The following is a 15,068-nucleotide window of genomic DNA, read 5'->3' on the forward strand; positions in this document are numbered from 1 at the left end:
CGTCTTTTCTTGGACTTGCCTGCTGTATAAGTGTTGGGTGACAGGAAGAAGGAAAACGCTGGAATCCACACAGTAAACCAGCTCAGCGGAAGTACAGGAATGGGTTGAAGTTTCAGGCAGGTCTCAGGAGTGGCTGGAACCAGGAACCTAACTTCCTCAGAGCACTGGGTTTCTCATATCTGCTTTGACCCATGGGACTGTTTCATTTGTTGTTGTTGTTGAGACTGTTGTTGTTTTTGGCACTGGGGATCGAACTCGGGGATCGAACTCGGGACCTTGTGCTTTTGAGATAGGTGACGGAACCACTGAACTAAATCCCCGGCCCATTGTTGTTGTTTTTAAACTGACCTTTTCATGAGGCAAGGGACATGTGCCCTAGATCTAGATGTGTATTCTCAGACTTCATAACTGAGGAAGAAGAGGATCCTGGGGAGGATGATGAGGGTTCCTATGCCCACTCTTGGGACCAATTTCTTGCAAGAAGGGGCAGGAACCATGAAGGTAGCCAGGAGGGTAGAATCTGTGACCAACAGAATAGGGGAAGGGGTGCTGGGCAGTCCAAACAGAAGGTGTGTTCTAAATCTCCCTCCTGAGAGCTGCTCTTCCCCTCCATCCAAGGGAGTGCTCTGGAAGACTGGTCCACGCCCTTGCCACATCGGTTGTTAGGCCTGGGCACCTGCTGGTGCATGAGAGGCATTTCCTAGGAATTAAGACTGGAGCTCAGAGATGCCAGCTCCATTTGGCTTCTTGCTTGTACTGAGTAGCTGTTGGCGGAACCATTTCTTCATGAGGATGGAAGATTCGGGGAACAAAAAGGATGGGCCACAGACAAGAGAAAAAGGAAGCTGCAATTTACAGAAGGAAGCGGATGCTGAAGGCTGAATATTCTGCCTTCTTCCTCAACTGTGGCCTAGCTCTGTCACCTATCAAGGACATCAGCGAGGGTACCTGACCTTCACATGTCTGTTTCCACATCTGTTAAAAGGATCTATTAATAGCATCTAGAACACAGAATGTCGAGAAGTAAGTTGATCCAGTAGAACACAATGCCTGGCATGTAAAAATAACTTGACCAGTGCTAACTATGATTCACGGTGGGAGAAGGCAGTGGCCTTGAGGAGAAATGCTATCTCCTTAAAGATGAAAGAGACAAACCAGAGGTGATGTACACACCGGGGATCTGATTCCACCCTGCTGGAAGTGCCGCGTGGAGTCTCTGGGCCAGCCCTCTAGATGCCAGGCTGCCAACCCCCAAGGCGATAATAAGGGCCTCCTGTCAAGAAGCTGCACGCTACTAAATGCCTGAGTACAAAGACATTACCACCGCCACCACCTCAACGCCGCTGAAATGTACTTTTGGTTTTGTTTTTGTGGTGCTGGGCAGCAGACTCAGGGCCCTGTGCTTTCTAGATTAAGTGCTGTATCCCTGAGCCACACCTCCAGCCCCGCTACAGGCATTTTTTTTTTTTTTGGAACTGGGGATTGAACTCAGGACCTTGCACTTGCAAGGCAGGTGCCGGAACCACTGAGCTACATCCCCAGCTGACAGGCATTTTAAAAATATGAAACCTGGGTGTTAACACGTACATATATGGAAATGCCCTGCATGTAGTTTAACCTGTGTGCACGGACTCTTTATAATGAAAATTCCCAGCAGTACGCACGTATATCCAAAGCCAGTGACACTCAAGAGAACAAAGAAAAGCCAAGGGGTAAGAAGTGTCCAGCAACACACGCCTGTAAGAGCATCATTACCATCAAATAAAAATGCAGTTGGAGGGATCACTGGTGCAACTGAAACCCATGGAAGCTGGTTTTCTGCCTGTCCTTTGGTTGACTCTAGCAGCGACTAGGTTCATACTGTAGACAGTTAACACAGTAACACGGTTATCAGTTTATTTTCACTTTAATTAATGCACTTTGGGAAAGAGGTGGAAAGGAGTGGAAATAAAGTTTAAGAATAAAAACAAAAGGGCTGGGGATTCAGCTCTATGACACTGCGCCTGCCTTACAAGCTCAAGGTCCTGAGTTGGATCCCTGGTACAAAAAAAAAAAAAGGTTTGTTTGTTTTTGTTTTTTGTTTGTTGTATATCCCAGGCTGGCCTTGAACCCAAGATCATCCTGCCTCAGCCTCTCGCTGGGGACTTACAGGCATGTGCCACCATGTGCAGCTAAAACATGAAATATTTTTGAAAAGCATAAAAGCAAAGTGGAAAAAAAAAACCACAAAAGAAAACTGAAGCCTGTCAGTATTTCCTTCCTTTGCCCTTTGTCTTTCTCATCCCCATCAAAAACACACATTCAGATCTCCTTCCTGGAGAATGAGCCCCTTGAGCCAAGCAAGGACCCAGGCCCGGGACGTCTCTGTCCCCCTTGAGATGCTTGTCCTTGTGCTTGACCTTACCTGGGACCGAAGTGTTTCCACTCCCAGATTGAACAAGACCTAAAGAGTGGGGACAAAAACAAAGAGGACAACTGAGGGTCGGAGCTGGAAAGTGTCCAGACTGCTGCAAACTGGAATGGAACTAGAGGATCTCACAGTGCCGAGGACAGACATCCGTGCTGGAGGTGAGGCTCCCGGAAGTTTCAGCAGTGCAAATTCAGCTATGCTAAGGCTGGTGTTGCTTTGCTTACGTGAAACTAGACTTTCTGCAGGAAAGCTCTTTGCTAAGTGAGATCTCTTCCACTCTTCCTGTGAGCAAATTAATATACTGCTAGGAGGGCCAGGGGATTTAGCTCAGTGGTTCCGCTGCCTGCCTTGAAAGCGCAAGGTCCCGAGTTCGATTTCTGGTACCAAAAATAAAAACCCACAAACAAATATATACTGCTATGAGGCTCTCGGATGTTTTCCATTATCTTACATCTATTAGAAGTTGTCTGAATCCATTTCACAGATGCCGCTTCCTGGCAAAGCAGGCCAAAGCTTGTGGACACTCGTGACTTACCAGAACAGACACAAGCTCTGAGATCCACATTCGGACCACCTTATTCCCTCTTCCTTCTGATGACTCATCCCCAGGGCAGCCATTCCCTCAGCCCCTGTGACACACCTGAGGCCTCCCCATCACCACCAGATCTGCACCCCGACTGTAGGGGCTCCAGGGATCCACCCATAGCCCTGCTTCAAGTCTGTGCAGCACCCTGAATCCAAGAGATGACCGCCCCTTTCCCTCGGGTGTAAGTGGGCTGCACTTCTATTGCTTCCAGCACAAACATTCTCCCTATTGGCTCATTTACAAATGAATTACATATCATTGAAAATTATTGTTTCATGGATTCTAGTCAAGTCATACTGCAATGTCAGCTGGACCAGAGACTAGACAAGGGAGTGGCTAAAGGCAAAGATTCTAGAATCAGCCGGGTGTGGTGGCACACGCCTGTAATCCCAGCATTCTCCAGGCTGAGGCAGGAGGAGTGCCACAAGTGTGAGGCCACCCTGGGCTACATAGTGAGTTGAAGGCCACAGCAAGACCCTGTCTCAAAAAACAAAAGATGCAGAAGGTGAGAGGGTGTGCCTCACACATAGTAAATCCAAAGCTTCTGCAGGATACAGAATGCAGCCTGCAGAAGGAAGGAAAGGGTTGTGTGGCTGCAGTCTTGTGCCAGATAAAGCAGTGAGTTCGAAGAGGGCCGATCTACCAGTTAGGAATTATTCTTCATTCAGCGGGGTGTGGTTGCACAGGCCTGTAATGCCAGCGCTTGGGAGCCCAAGGCAGGCCACCGGAGGCTACACAGTGACTTCAAGGCCAGCCTGGAATAGTGAGATGAGACTCTGTCTCAAAACAATAAAAGAAAAATTATTCTTCATTCAATCAACATTTATTATGAGGTGCTAGAAACACTTATTTTTCCCAAATTAGACTTATATCATGCACTTCTTTTACTAAGAGCAATTTTTTTTTTTGGTACCAGGGATCGAACTCAGGTCCTTGCACTTGCGCAGCAGGTGGCAAAACCACTGAGCTAAATCCCCGGCCCAACTATGAGCAATTTTTGACAATAAATACACAGTAATTTAACCAATCTCTTATTGTTGGAATTATAGTTTCCAGCTTTCCACTGTCATTTCCACTCTCAGCAATGCTGTGACACACATTTCTGTGTATGGACATATGTCCAAATATTTCTGGGCGTAACTTCTTCTTGCAAGTGAAACTGCTGGTTGGGTAAATCTGTAAACCTATTTTAATCATAATCATGTCAGGATAATTTTAGCATGCTCAGCTGTCAAAATCTGATGCTACATGGGCCAGAGATTTAGCTCATTGACACCATGCCTGCATTGCAGGTGCAAGGTCCTGAGTTTGATTCCTGGTACCAAAAATAAATAAATCTCATGCTACATGATTGACGCTATGGCCTTTTGAAGTTGGTGCCACTGTGACAATTGGAGGCATTCTTGGTGATGTACAGAATTCGCTTCCTCATTTTCTGCAGTGTGTGAAGCAGTCACTTCGATTTCTGCCTCCAGCAGTCTTTCCTCTTACTTCAGGTCACTTCCATGCAAAGGATCTTCCTCCAGACTTGACCACACTGGAAGACAATTTCTGACACTCCTTTCTTTCCTCTGGTCTCCTCTGTCCAGTTCTAATTTCATCCAATAAATTCAGTAACCTATTAAAGGGAGATGGAGTTCACACAATTACATTAAAGACCTGGGTTTCCCACTTAGTTACTGAGTTTGTTGACAGATAACATCTTCTCAAAAGCCTGTCCATCTTCCATTTCCCTCTTTCCTCCCTTTTTGATAGTGAGGATTGAACACAGGGCCTTCCCACTGAGCTATATCTCCAGCCCTTATTTTATACTTTGAGACAATATTTCGCTAAACCACCTACACTAGGCTTGAACTTGTGATCCTCCTGCCTCAGCCTCCCCGAGTGCTGGGATTACAGGCATGCACTACCATGTCCGGTTTATTAGATTACTTTTTAAGGACCCATTAATGAAGACAGGCCCTCATTTCTAAGATTCTAATGATTAACACAAACTGATACACTATTCACATCTTTCTGTAGTTCTTGTTCCAATTCACTGCAAAACAAAACAAACAAAAAAGCCTGCTTTCAAGGTCAGTGACTGGTGGGTTGCCCTTGCTAAAGCAAAAACCTGCTTCTAGGCTCTTGTCCCCATTCAAAAAATTGGATGGGACAATCGACAAACTTGAAAGTTTAACAACTATTTAAAGATAAAAAGAAAGGTAAAAGAAGAGAAAGAAGTGCTCTGAAGATACAACCTGCATGCAGGACGGGCCATCGCACAAGAGGGCAGGGCCACTGAAGTCACTGGGCATTGCCTTTTCCATCTTCTTCTGAGGATCCGGGGAGTCCCACGCAGGGCTTCCAAGCTGCTCTGCCCAGGCGTCTGGACAGTGACTGACAGCTCTCCGTGATTGACAGGTCAGGCCCGGTTGTCCGGCCTTGATTTGCTATGCCCTAATCTCCCTCTGCCAGCCTTCAAGGGGCCCTTAGAAGGACACCTGGTGTCTAGGTAAAATTAGGCTTGACCTGTGCCATGCACAGTGCTAACTGCATTACTGTTAGGTAGTATCATTATTGTCCCCATTTTATAGATCAGAAAACTGAGGCTTAGGGAGGTTGTCACTCATCCTCAAGCACCCAGCTACTTCGTAAGCTGTGGCCTCCACTTTTGTTTGTAAACTGAGTAAATGAAGTAAAAGGAGGCAGACCGAGAAGAAAACAAGAAAAAGTGAATGCAGCAAGGCCTCCTTTTCTGTTTCTTCCCCCAGGACCGGTCCAACGGCGCGGCGGAGGCGCCTCCCAGCGGCCACCTCTCTACAACGACGTTTCCGGCTTCTGGGCGTCACTGCGAGCTCCCTGGAACTGCACAGGTCGCGTGCGTGCGGCGTACGACGTCAGAGGAGGCGGGACTTCCTGTTCCCACTAAAACTATTTCCGGCGCGTGCCGGAAGACCTCTCGGATGGCCTCTGGGGCGGCCTATGTGTGTGTGTGAGCGCTGGAGCTGCGGGCCTTTTTCGCGCCCGCTGGTCGCCACATGGTGCAGGCAGCGGCCGCCAGACTCCACTCAGATCTGCAGCGCTGAGGCGCCAGCGCAGCGTGCGACATGTCGTCGAGCCTCCGCGCTGCCGACTTCCCTCGCTGGAAACGCCACATTGCTGAGGAGCTGAGGCGCCGCGATCGGCTGCAGAGGCAGGCGTTCGAGGAGATCATCCTGCAGTGTGAGCCGCGCTGTGCGACCGGGCGCGCGGGGCCGGAGGGGACACGCGGCCGCCTGATGGGACCGTGGGGGCCACCCTGCGCCTCGGACGCTCTACCCCTTTGCATCCCTTCGTCCGTTCACGTTATCCTTAGGGGTTATCCTAGGGGATTTCTCTTGGCAGTTGTGTGTTCTTTTTTTCTTTTCTGGTACTGGGGATCGAACTCGGGACCTTCCGCTTGCAGGGCAGGCGGCGGAACCACTGAGCTAAATCCCCGGCCCAGTTGTGTGTTCTTGTGGGCAGGCCTCGTTTGTAAATCTCAGCGGCTCATCCAGCCCTTATGCCCTTAAATAGGCAGACTCCAGAAACGTCCCGTGTAGGGGATCGCCTGAATGAGACAGGTGTTGAATTTAAGCATTAACTCGACGAATTAACATAGCCTTGTGAATATCACAGAACGTGTGGCTTTTGATCTTTCAGACCTCCTTGTTCTTTGCCGAGGATACATGGTGAGCCTTAAAATAAAGTACTTTTAGTTGGATCGTAGCCTTGACGGTATTTGAAAACTGTCACAGTTTTTTCACCACGCCTGGCAATTTAAACGTACTGACAAAAAATTTTCCGAGTTAGGTGCATGATGGGATTTCAAAAGTATAATTGCTATGTATTGAAGTCTCACTGTGCAAAATCAGTTCCTAGGTGTATCTGCATTTTAGAACCACCTGGAGAATCTTTAATTACAAAGCCCTAGCCACACCCCTGGCCAACTAAACCAGAACAAATAGAGGTAGAACGCAAGACCAGTGTGTTTTGATACCCAACGATTCTGGTGTGCAGACAAGTTTGGTAAATAACTGGCATGTGTTATTTTGTTTTATGTTCCCCAAAATTCAGTGCACTGGGTCCAACTGTTGCCCATTTTACGCATGAAGAAACTGAAAGCAACAGAGATTAAGTGATGTCTTTGGGTTGCACAGCAGCACGGAAATTAACTTTTGCATTTGTTTTTCTCACTGAGTCTCCCAAGAAATGGCTCTTTGCTTTCACTGCACTTGTCTTTAAACAAAAGGGGATGCTGTACTGGTCCCATCTTAGATTCCAGATACTCTTAAGAGGCTCTGGGAGACCAGTGTTAGACAAGCTCTGGAAGCCCCTCTTACTCAAAATGTGATTCCCTCACAGGTTACAGGAACTCAGTTCTCGGGTGTTAGTGAATGCTTACTCTTCAAAAGGTAGTAAATCGCCGCTTACTAACCTTTCTGCATCTATGAAATGGGAAGGAAGCATGCCTTGACTCATAAAACAGTGCTGTGTCTATAAGTGCTTTGAAAGTCATCTCTAACCTGTAAACGCAAGATGCTATAATCTCATAGACACAAACTGGATGTTTTTCTGCACTTCAAAAGTGGAAGTGATGGTGGGATAGCAGTCTGAACAAGAGGACAGAGGGGAGCTGCATGCACTTGCCTGTAATCCCAGCTCTTTGGGAGATGAGGGGAAAAGGATCGATCACCAGTTTGAGGCCAGCCTAGGCAACTTAGCAAGGCTCTGTCTCAAAATTTAAAAAATACAGAGGGCTGGGGATGTGGCTCAGTGGTAGAATGCTTGCCTCACAAGCCCAAGTACCACCCAAAAGCAGGCAGAGAAGGAGAGAAAACAACGATAATCAGCACTAGACTCGTAAGTAATGGCTACCTGAGGGGCCAGGAAAGAAGACTGGAATAAGAAACAAACAGAACCGGAGAGCTAGACAACTTTAGCCTGTTCAGATCATCTCTTTAGGCTAAAGATTTAACCCCGGCGTTCCTCTCATGGCAGTCTACCCAAGCCAGTCAAGTAAAAGGCCTAAAACAATCACAGGGTAACCAACTTTGTAGATTTGTTAGAGCCCTTTGGGGCTGGATGTTAAACCTTTCTCTTGGTTAGAATATCCCAGGGTGGGACCACTTTCCTGTTGAGATGAATTAATCCATTCAACCAAGGTAGAAAAAGTGTTTCTGCCTGAGAGTTCCATTTTTAGATACCAAAGAGGACCAGGACGAAAGATTCTTTAGAGGTGAACTCTTTCAACCGAAGAGTTATTAGCATAAGCCCTGTAAAAATTTTGTTCTAAAGCACATAATCTCAAGAATTAGGATTTGTGGTCCAGGTGTGGTGGTGCGCACCTGTAATCCCAGCATTCGGGAGGCTGAGGCAGGAGGATTGCTGTGAGATCAAGGCCTGCCTGGGCTACATAGTGAGATCAGGGCTGCCTGAACTACAAAGGGAGACCCTGCCTCAAAACAACAACAACAACAAAAAAACAAGAATTAGGACTTGTGACTACCTGCAAGGTCCCCATAGTGGATTTCTTGTTCACCTTGGTATGTTTCAGTTTAAAGATGACACCCCAGGGATGGCACTTTGACAAGCTGAACTGAAGAAAGTCTCAGAATCCAGGTCTCCCTAGTATGCCATTTCTTCCCTAAGCAGCAAGAGGGCCTTGTAGGAGACTGAGAAAATGTCTTCCAAAAGAAATGGCAATTGTTTTAAGCTCCCTCCCTAGGAATCTCATCAACTAACAGGAAGGATTAATCAGTGAGAAAGGGGGAGACTAGACGTCCACACCCAGATAGGCTTTTAAGGTTTTGTGGGTTTTTTTTGGTACTGGGGATCGAACTCGGGTCCTTGCTCTTGTGCAGCAGGTGGCGAAACCACTGAGCTAAATCCCCGGCCCCCAGATAGGCTTTCATCTCTTCTTCTGAGCTTCTAGAGGTTTTCTGGGACACTTACTTGCTAACATAATTTGCTGTTTATATGCGTAATAGGACTCTATTCTGTGCAGTTACCCTGCCCCGATGAAGAAGAGTAAGCTTCAACCATCTGGCCTCTTTTCTCAATCATATATTTTGTACGATTCCACATTAATAGATTTATTTTGCTTTTTCTTTTATTAATCTGCCTTCTGTTATGGGGTACAGGCCATACCCCATCATGATACCCAGGAGAGGGTCCACCTCTTTGCTGTTCCTACAGTGCTCTTCAGTCTGACCTCATGCCTCATGCTCAGTTGGCTGAGCAGAGAATCTCAGGATATTCTTTGACTTCTAACAATTCAAATCTATTTGTGTAATTGCATGCTTTTATAATCTTATTTCATCATTGCCAGTTAAAAGTAAATTCCTCATCTTCCCCATTCATACACTGGTTCCGATCTTTATTCCTGCCACTTAACCAGAGAGCTGTGCTATTCCTTCTGCCCTGACCATTGTCTTCCTTTTTTTTTTTTTTCTTTTGGTATTGGGGATTGAACTCTGGTCCTTGGGCTTTGGAGGCAGGCGGCGGAACCACTGAGCTAAATCCCCGGCCCAGCATTGTCTTCCTTTTAAGCCGAACTCATCACCACTTCTGCAGCCATCTACAAAATAGAACAGGATCATTCTTCTCAGTACCTTTTTTATAATTGACCATGTTAGGTCCGAACTCCTTCATACTGGGGATTCCTAATTTGTATTCCTATTTCTAGTGTTCTAATCTGAAAAATAGTTACATTTACCGTATTATAGTAAAGTTCTGTATTACATAACAGTGCATAGCATTTCACACTGCCATTGCACTTAGTGTTTTAACTCCCAAAGTAAAAACATAATTTTGCAAGTGGAAAGCAATTTCAACTCCCTTTAATAGAGGAACACTTGTAGGTATTATCAGTAGGTCACTATGGCTGGACTGCCCAAGCTTAGGCATCCAAGGAATGTGTGTTCTAGATTTTATATAGTTGCTACCATAGGTGACAAGGAGTAGCTCAGCCTAATAAAGGTGAAACCTACCTAGGTCATCTGTGAATCTTTTGGTCCCAAGCCTTATGTAAATATGGTATAACAAAAACTTAATGCCTGACCTTTTGTGTATATACAGATAACAAGTTGCTGGAAAAGTCAGATCTTCATTCAGTGTTGGCCCAGAAACTACAAGCTGAAAAGCATGATGTACCAAACCGGCATGAAATAAGGTAATTTGAAACTGACTTTATATTATTATTACTTTTTTTTTTTTTCTGGTACCAGGGATTGAACTTGGGACCTTTCACTTGCAAGGCAGAACCACTGAGCTAAATCCCTGGCCCTATTATTAGTATTTTTTAAACTAACCTTGTCTTTGAAGTTTGTCTAAGTTCACTTGTCACTTCTCTGAAAGCAAACCGAGTAACTAAATAGTTCAAAAGATAAACATAGACCTAGAAAGCTTAACAGTACAATGCTGTCAGCTTGAGAAATTACTTAAGGTGAGTTCATAGGGTAAACCTGAGTCACATTCTCTTCTGACCCACCAGGGTTTACTTCTTGAATAATCAGAGACAAGTTTTCCTGAGTAGGCCTTCAGAGCTCCTGTTAATACAGAATTGACTGACAAACACAAATTGCTTTTTGTCCACTGTGGTTCTATTTGATCTTTTTTAGCCTTGTGGGGGGTTTGTTTTTTTGTTTTTTAGAAACAGGGTCTCACTTTGTAGTTCAGGCTGGCCTCGAAAATGCAGCAATTCTCCTGCCTCAGCCTCCCAAGCGCTGGGATTACAAGCGTGTGCCACCACACCTGGCTTGGTGTTTTTCAACATTAACTTGTGAAATCAAATCCACGGGTCACAGCAAGCTTTTATGTTTTTTCTAAGAATAGGTTAGAAAACAATATCAGTATGTTTTAATAGGATTAGTCTTGTCTTGTTGCATTAAATACATATATGTTCATATGGGGTACTTTGTATGTTTACTGGGTCATTTATGTACATTTACAGTATTTTTCAAAGGTCATGGCCAAAAAGTCTGAAAGCTCTACTTCTTCAAAGCAGTGTAAATGGGGTTTCCTTCTTTTCCTGGTGTTTATGATGTTTGCATATTTGATGGTTTGTGTGGGAACAGTGCCCACTACTACTCTACTCTTTCACACATTGGGTAACACTTCATAATTGTAAAACAAGGTCGATAATTTAAGGCTTAAAAATAAATGGTGGGTGTGGCCTGATTAATCCTACCATAGAGACAGATGTGCTGTGTAGTGCCTGCCCTCCAAGGTTCCTTCCCAGGCCAGATCATCTCCTGGGAGGAGACAGAATGGGAAGAGTCCTCCGCCCACCGGAGTTCCGTCTGTCTTTCCCTCCTAACAGTTCATGAGGTGCTGTGTCTGTGGCCCGGGAGCCTTCTGTAGTATTTAAGATGCTAGTTGCAGCATCCCCGCTACATTTATGTATGGGTGGGCTCTTGGTGATTGTATTCATGTATCAGCTAGGCTCATTTGCTTGGGAAGGTGTTGTAAATAAATGAGCAACAATTCTTGTAGCTGAATTTCACTGGGCTGGTCTTTTCATTGGAAGTCTTTTCCTCCCTCAGACATTACCCAGATGAGCCTGACGCCTTGTTTCTATTATGGTGTCCCTGTTTTTCACTAGTCATCTGGACTGGTTCCTTTTTCCCTAAGTGTCCTGCCCCTCCCTGCCCTGTGTGCAGCCACCTTGGCCCTTGGTTCGCCTCTCCCCAGTCCTGGATTACATTTGTTTCGCCTCCCCTCCCTGTCATTCCTGGTCTGTGGCAGGAGTCTCACTTGCTCATTTGGGCCAGGCATTCGGGTTGCAGAGGTGGGGAAGCCCACCCCCACTCTTCGGGAAGAATAGCTCAAAGCCGTGTTTCCTTCCTCCTACCCTGTCTCTCCTAAGACCCATTTTATTCTAGTTTGCCTTAAATATAATTTTGAAGTGAGGGCTCACTATGTTGCCCAAGCTGGCTTTGAACGCCTGGACCTAAGTGATTTCCTACCTCAGCCTCTTCAGGGTCCAGAGCTACTGTCCTGCACCACCCCACCCAGCTTGAGTGTTTCTAAGTGTGTTCCTGGAGGTGAGCATCCTCTGGGAGCTTCTTAGAAATGTAGGTCCCTGGTCCCTCCCCTCCCTGCTGGATCTTTCTGGAGGTCCTTTAGGTGATTCAATTATTATAGACTGGCTGAGTTAGTTAAAATATTCTAGGCTGTCAGGCAGGGCTGGGCTCTCCTGAGAGTCATGCAGAAGATAAGGGCATATTACACCTGTGGCTGGAGTCACTTGGATGAGAGTCAGGCTTCTAGACAAGGAGAAATGACCACACCCATGTACTTCCCTAGGGATGAACCACAGTGATTGATCTAAATAGGCATCAGTCACCTTGGGTGGGGACCAAAACTTCCCTAGCCCTTTCCTTCCAGGAAAGTCCTTGGTTCGTCCCTGTACTCTTGCTGCATGACTTGCTTCCCCATTTGATCCCCATTTAATCAATATTTCCTAAGCGACTATACTTGTAATCTTATTAGTTGACCATAGTTTTGTCCTACCTCATACCTACCTTGTGATTTCCATTGGATCAATATTACCTAAGTGACTATACTTGTAATCTTATTGGTTGACTTAGTTTTGTCCTGTTTTACACCTGCCTTACCTCATGGCTTTGTTCTATAAAACTCCCTTGAGAAGCAGGGTCTACAGACAACCCACTTTCCGGGCCCTCTTTTTGTCTCTCTTAAAAGTTTTCTTTCAGTAAATTCTTCCTACTCTTAACCTCCCTAATTCTTAGAATTCATTCTTCGATTTTAGAAAACACTTGACATGTTGTACATTCAGCAGGTTGGGAATTATATTCCCCTTATATTATTTGGAGGTCCATAGATCATCCCTGTATCATTTGCCCTGTATCACCATGACTGCTGTAGTGTGACCACCACACTTCCTGTAGCCCTGAGCGTGGAGTGGCCTGTGTCCTTTCTTTCTGTTCCCTGGCAGTTACTTAAGTGCTGTCTTCTACCATGAAGTTTAAGGGGTCTTCTGGTCCTTAGCGCCCTCTTCTTGATTTTCCTGTCTGTGATTGGCTCTTCCTAGGAAATTCTGCTCCAGTTGTCTTCTCCAACCCTTCCTCAACTGTCTTTGTTCAGGGAAATCTCTTCCTCCAAGTGCAGTTAATACTTTTGGCTTTCTTAGTATTAGTTTTCTTATCATGAATCTAGAATGCCAGCTTCTTGGGAGGAGGGGCTGCATCTTTTGCTTTGCATGTTCCACATTGCTTTGCATTTAAATAAGGGAATTTGATAAGTAATTTCTTTCTTTCTTTTTTTTTGGTACTGGGGATTGAACTCAGGTCCTTTCGCTTGGGAAGCGGAACCCTGGAACCGCTGAGCTAAATCCCTGGGCCTTTGATAGGTAATTTGTGATTGCTTTCTAATTTAGAGCAGTTTCATTTAAGATGTGGTCCACTTTGTAGTCTCTTGGCCTGTACTTCCTGGGCTAAGATTAGGGAAGTCCCGGGCTGTCTCAAAGGGCCTGGTATTCATTTGAGTTAGGTATGTGACGTAAAGTTAGGAAAGGTGTTTATACTGCCCCTGTTTGTTCCCTTTTTAGGGTATTATACCTCATACAGAGTGGGTCCCTCTCTCTCAGATCTGGGTATCCTCGTGCCCACCCTTATTTTCTCCATCTATGAGCTCTTCCGGGGCGGTGGATTCACCCACTCAAGGTGGGCTGATAATGCTCATCTGTAGCTCCAGCTGAGACCCCTCTCCTGAGCCATCGGTCCAGTTGTGGTCAGTTTGAGCCTCATGGGACCAGGAGGTCTCTGGAGCAGAAGGGTTTATTGAGCCATCTCGATGCTAGCCAGAACAGGAAAGGGCCCAGTGCTAGGACACCTTCCCGAAGCTACCAGCAGCAAGGGTAAGTCTCTGTTGGCGAATGTCCCCTGAGCAGATATAAGAGTGGTTTGTGTAAACTTTGGAGGAAACGGGACCTGGCTGGAGCCCACATAGGAAAAGCTTTGGGATAGGAGGGACAGCCCTAACCAGAAGTGATTGCTTCTGGACAGGCAAGAGGTCAGGAGTCCAGAAGGGTTACAGGTAAACAGGGTGGGGTGGTCTGCTGTGTTGGATTCAAGTCAAAGTTTCAACATAAAAACTTTTGCCTGCAGCTGTTAACTGATTAACTTTCCTTATCTGTTCTCCCTGCACCCTCTGGTCTTTGTAATTTAAGATATCTCAGAGTTTTTCTTTATCATAGTCTTGCTATTTCTGAGATACTGTGCAAAAACTTGTAAAGTTTCCAAAACTGAGTTGGCTCCGGAGTGGTCTGAACTCCCAAGGTTTCAGGCCGACTGGTTGCTGACCTCTGTACATCTCAGTACACCTGCCCACAAGCCGATGTTCAGGCCAAAGGCCACAAGTCATCCCCTTCCATACCCAAGGGAAGCTCTGTAGCCACCCTTCACATCTCACCACCTCCACTTCTGCTGCCGTGGTGTGAGCGCACCCTCTTGGCTCTGGGCTGCACAGTAGTAGACTGCTAACTGTGCTCCCTGCTTCTGTGCCTGTGCCCCTTGCTGTCCACTCCAAACCCCTCTGCAGTGTGGGGAGGCTCAGCGGCCTCACACCTCCTCGGCCTCCACTCCTTTCCCCTCTGCACCTGGCCTGGGACCTTCCCCCAGCTCACCCACCCTCCACCTCCTTCTAGACCTGCCCCTCTCAGAGCCCTCTGCTCAGTGCCCCCTGCCCTGGGAGACCGCATGGCTTGTTCTTCACTTTCTGGTCTCCGGTCATCTGTCCCTTCCTCAGGGAAGCCCTCCTTGATGCCTCTTCCCAAACAGATCCTTGCTGCTCTGTTCCTTCCCTCCCCACTGCACTTGCTCTGCAGCACATGACTCGTGCTTGCACGCGTCTGCTGACTGTCCGCCTGTTCTTGATTGGCCGGCAGCTGCATGAGAGCAGAGCTTGGCTGGCTGCCTTCTCCTCAGTGCCAGCAGTGCCTGGTACGTGGCAGGCACACTAGCTCTTGGCAGAGCACAGACTCCTTGGCTGCCTGGGTCTACTTGCTCTTCACTCGGGAGCCCAGCCTGTATTCCTGACCTGGCTAGT

The 15,068-nt window shown here is 46.5% G+C and overlaps 1 protein-coding gene across 6 annotated transcripts in view; it reads left to right on the forward strand.

The window, feature by feature from the left end:
• Positions 1-5,902: 5,902 nt before the first annotated feature.
• Atg16l1 (autophagy related 16 like 1) overlaps positions 5,903-15,068 on the forward strand; it is a 35,334-nt gene continuing 26,168 nt past the window's right edge. For all 6 annotated transcript variants that reach the window (XR_015450585.1, XM_087209427.1, XM_087209428.1 and 3 more), the window contains exons 1-2: positions 5,903-6,200; positions 10,077-10,170. Coding sequence is in view for 5 of the 6 variants with exons in the window: in XM_087209427.1 (XP_087065553.1) it covers positions 6,086-6,200; positions 10,077-10,170 (209 nt within the window). In the remaining variant the exon portion in view is untranslated. The remainder of the gene's footprint in view (positions 6,201-10,076; positions 10,171-15,068) is intronic.

The sequence above is a fragment of the Heterocephalus glaber genome, unplaced genomic scaffold (assembly GCF_053883595.1).
Source record: "Heterocephalus glaber isolate CG9 unplaced genomic scaffold, H.glaber_assembly_v1.0 deba00001004, whole genome shotgun sequence".
NCBI lineage: Eukaryota > Metazoa > Chordata > Mammalia > Rodentia > Bathyergidae > Heterocephalus > Heterocephalus glaber.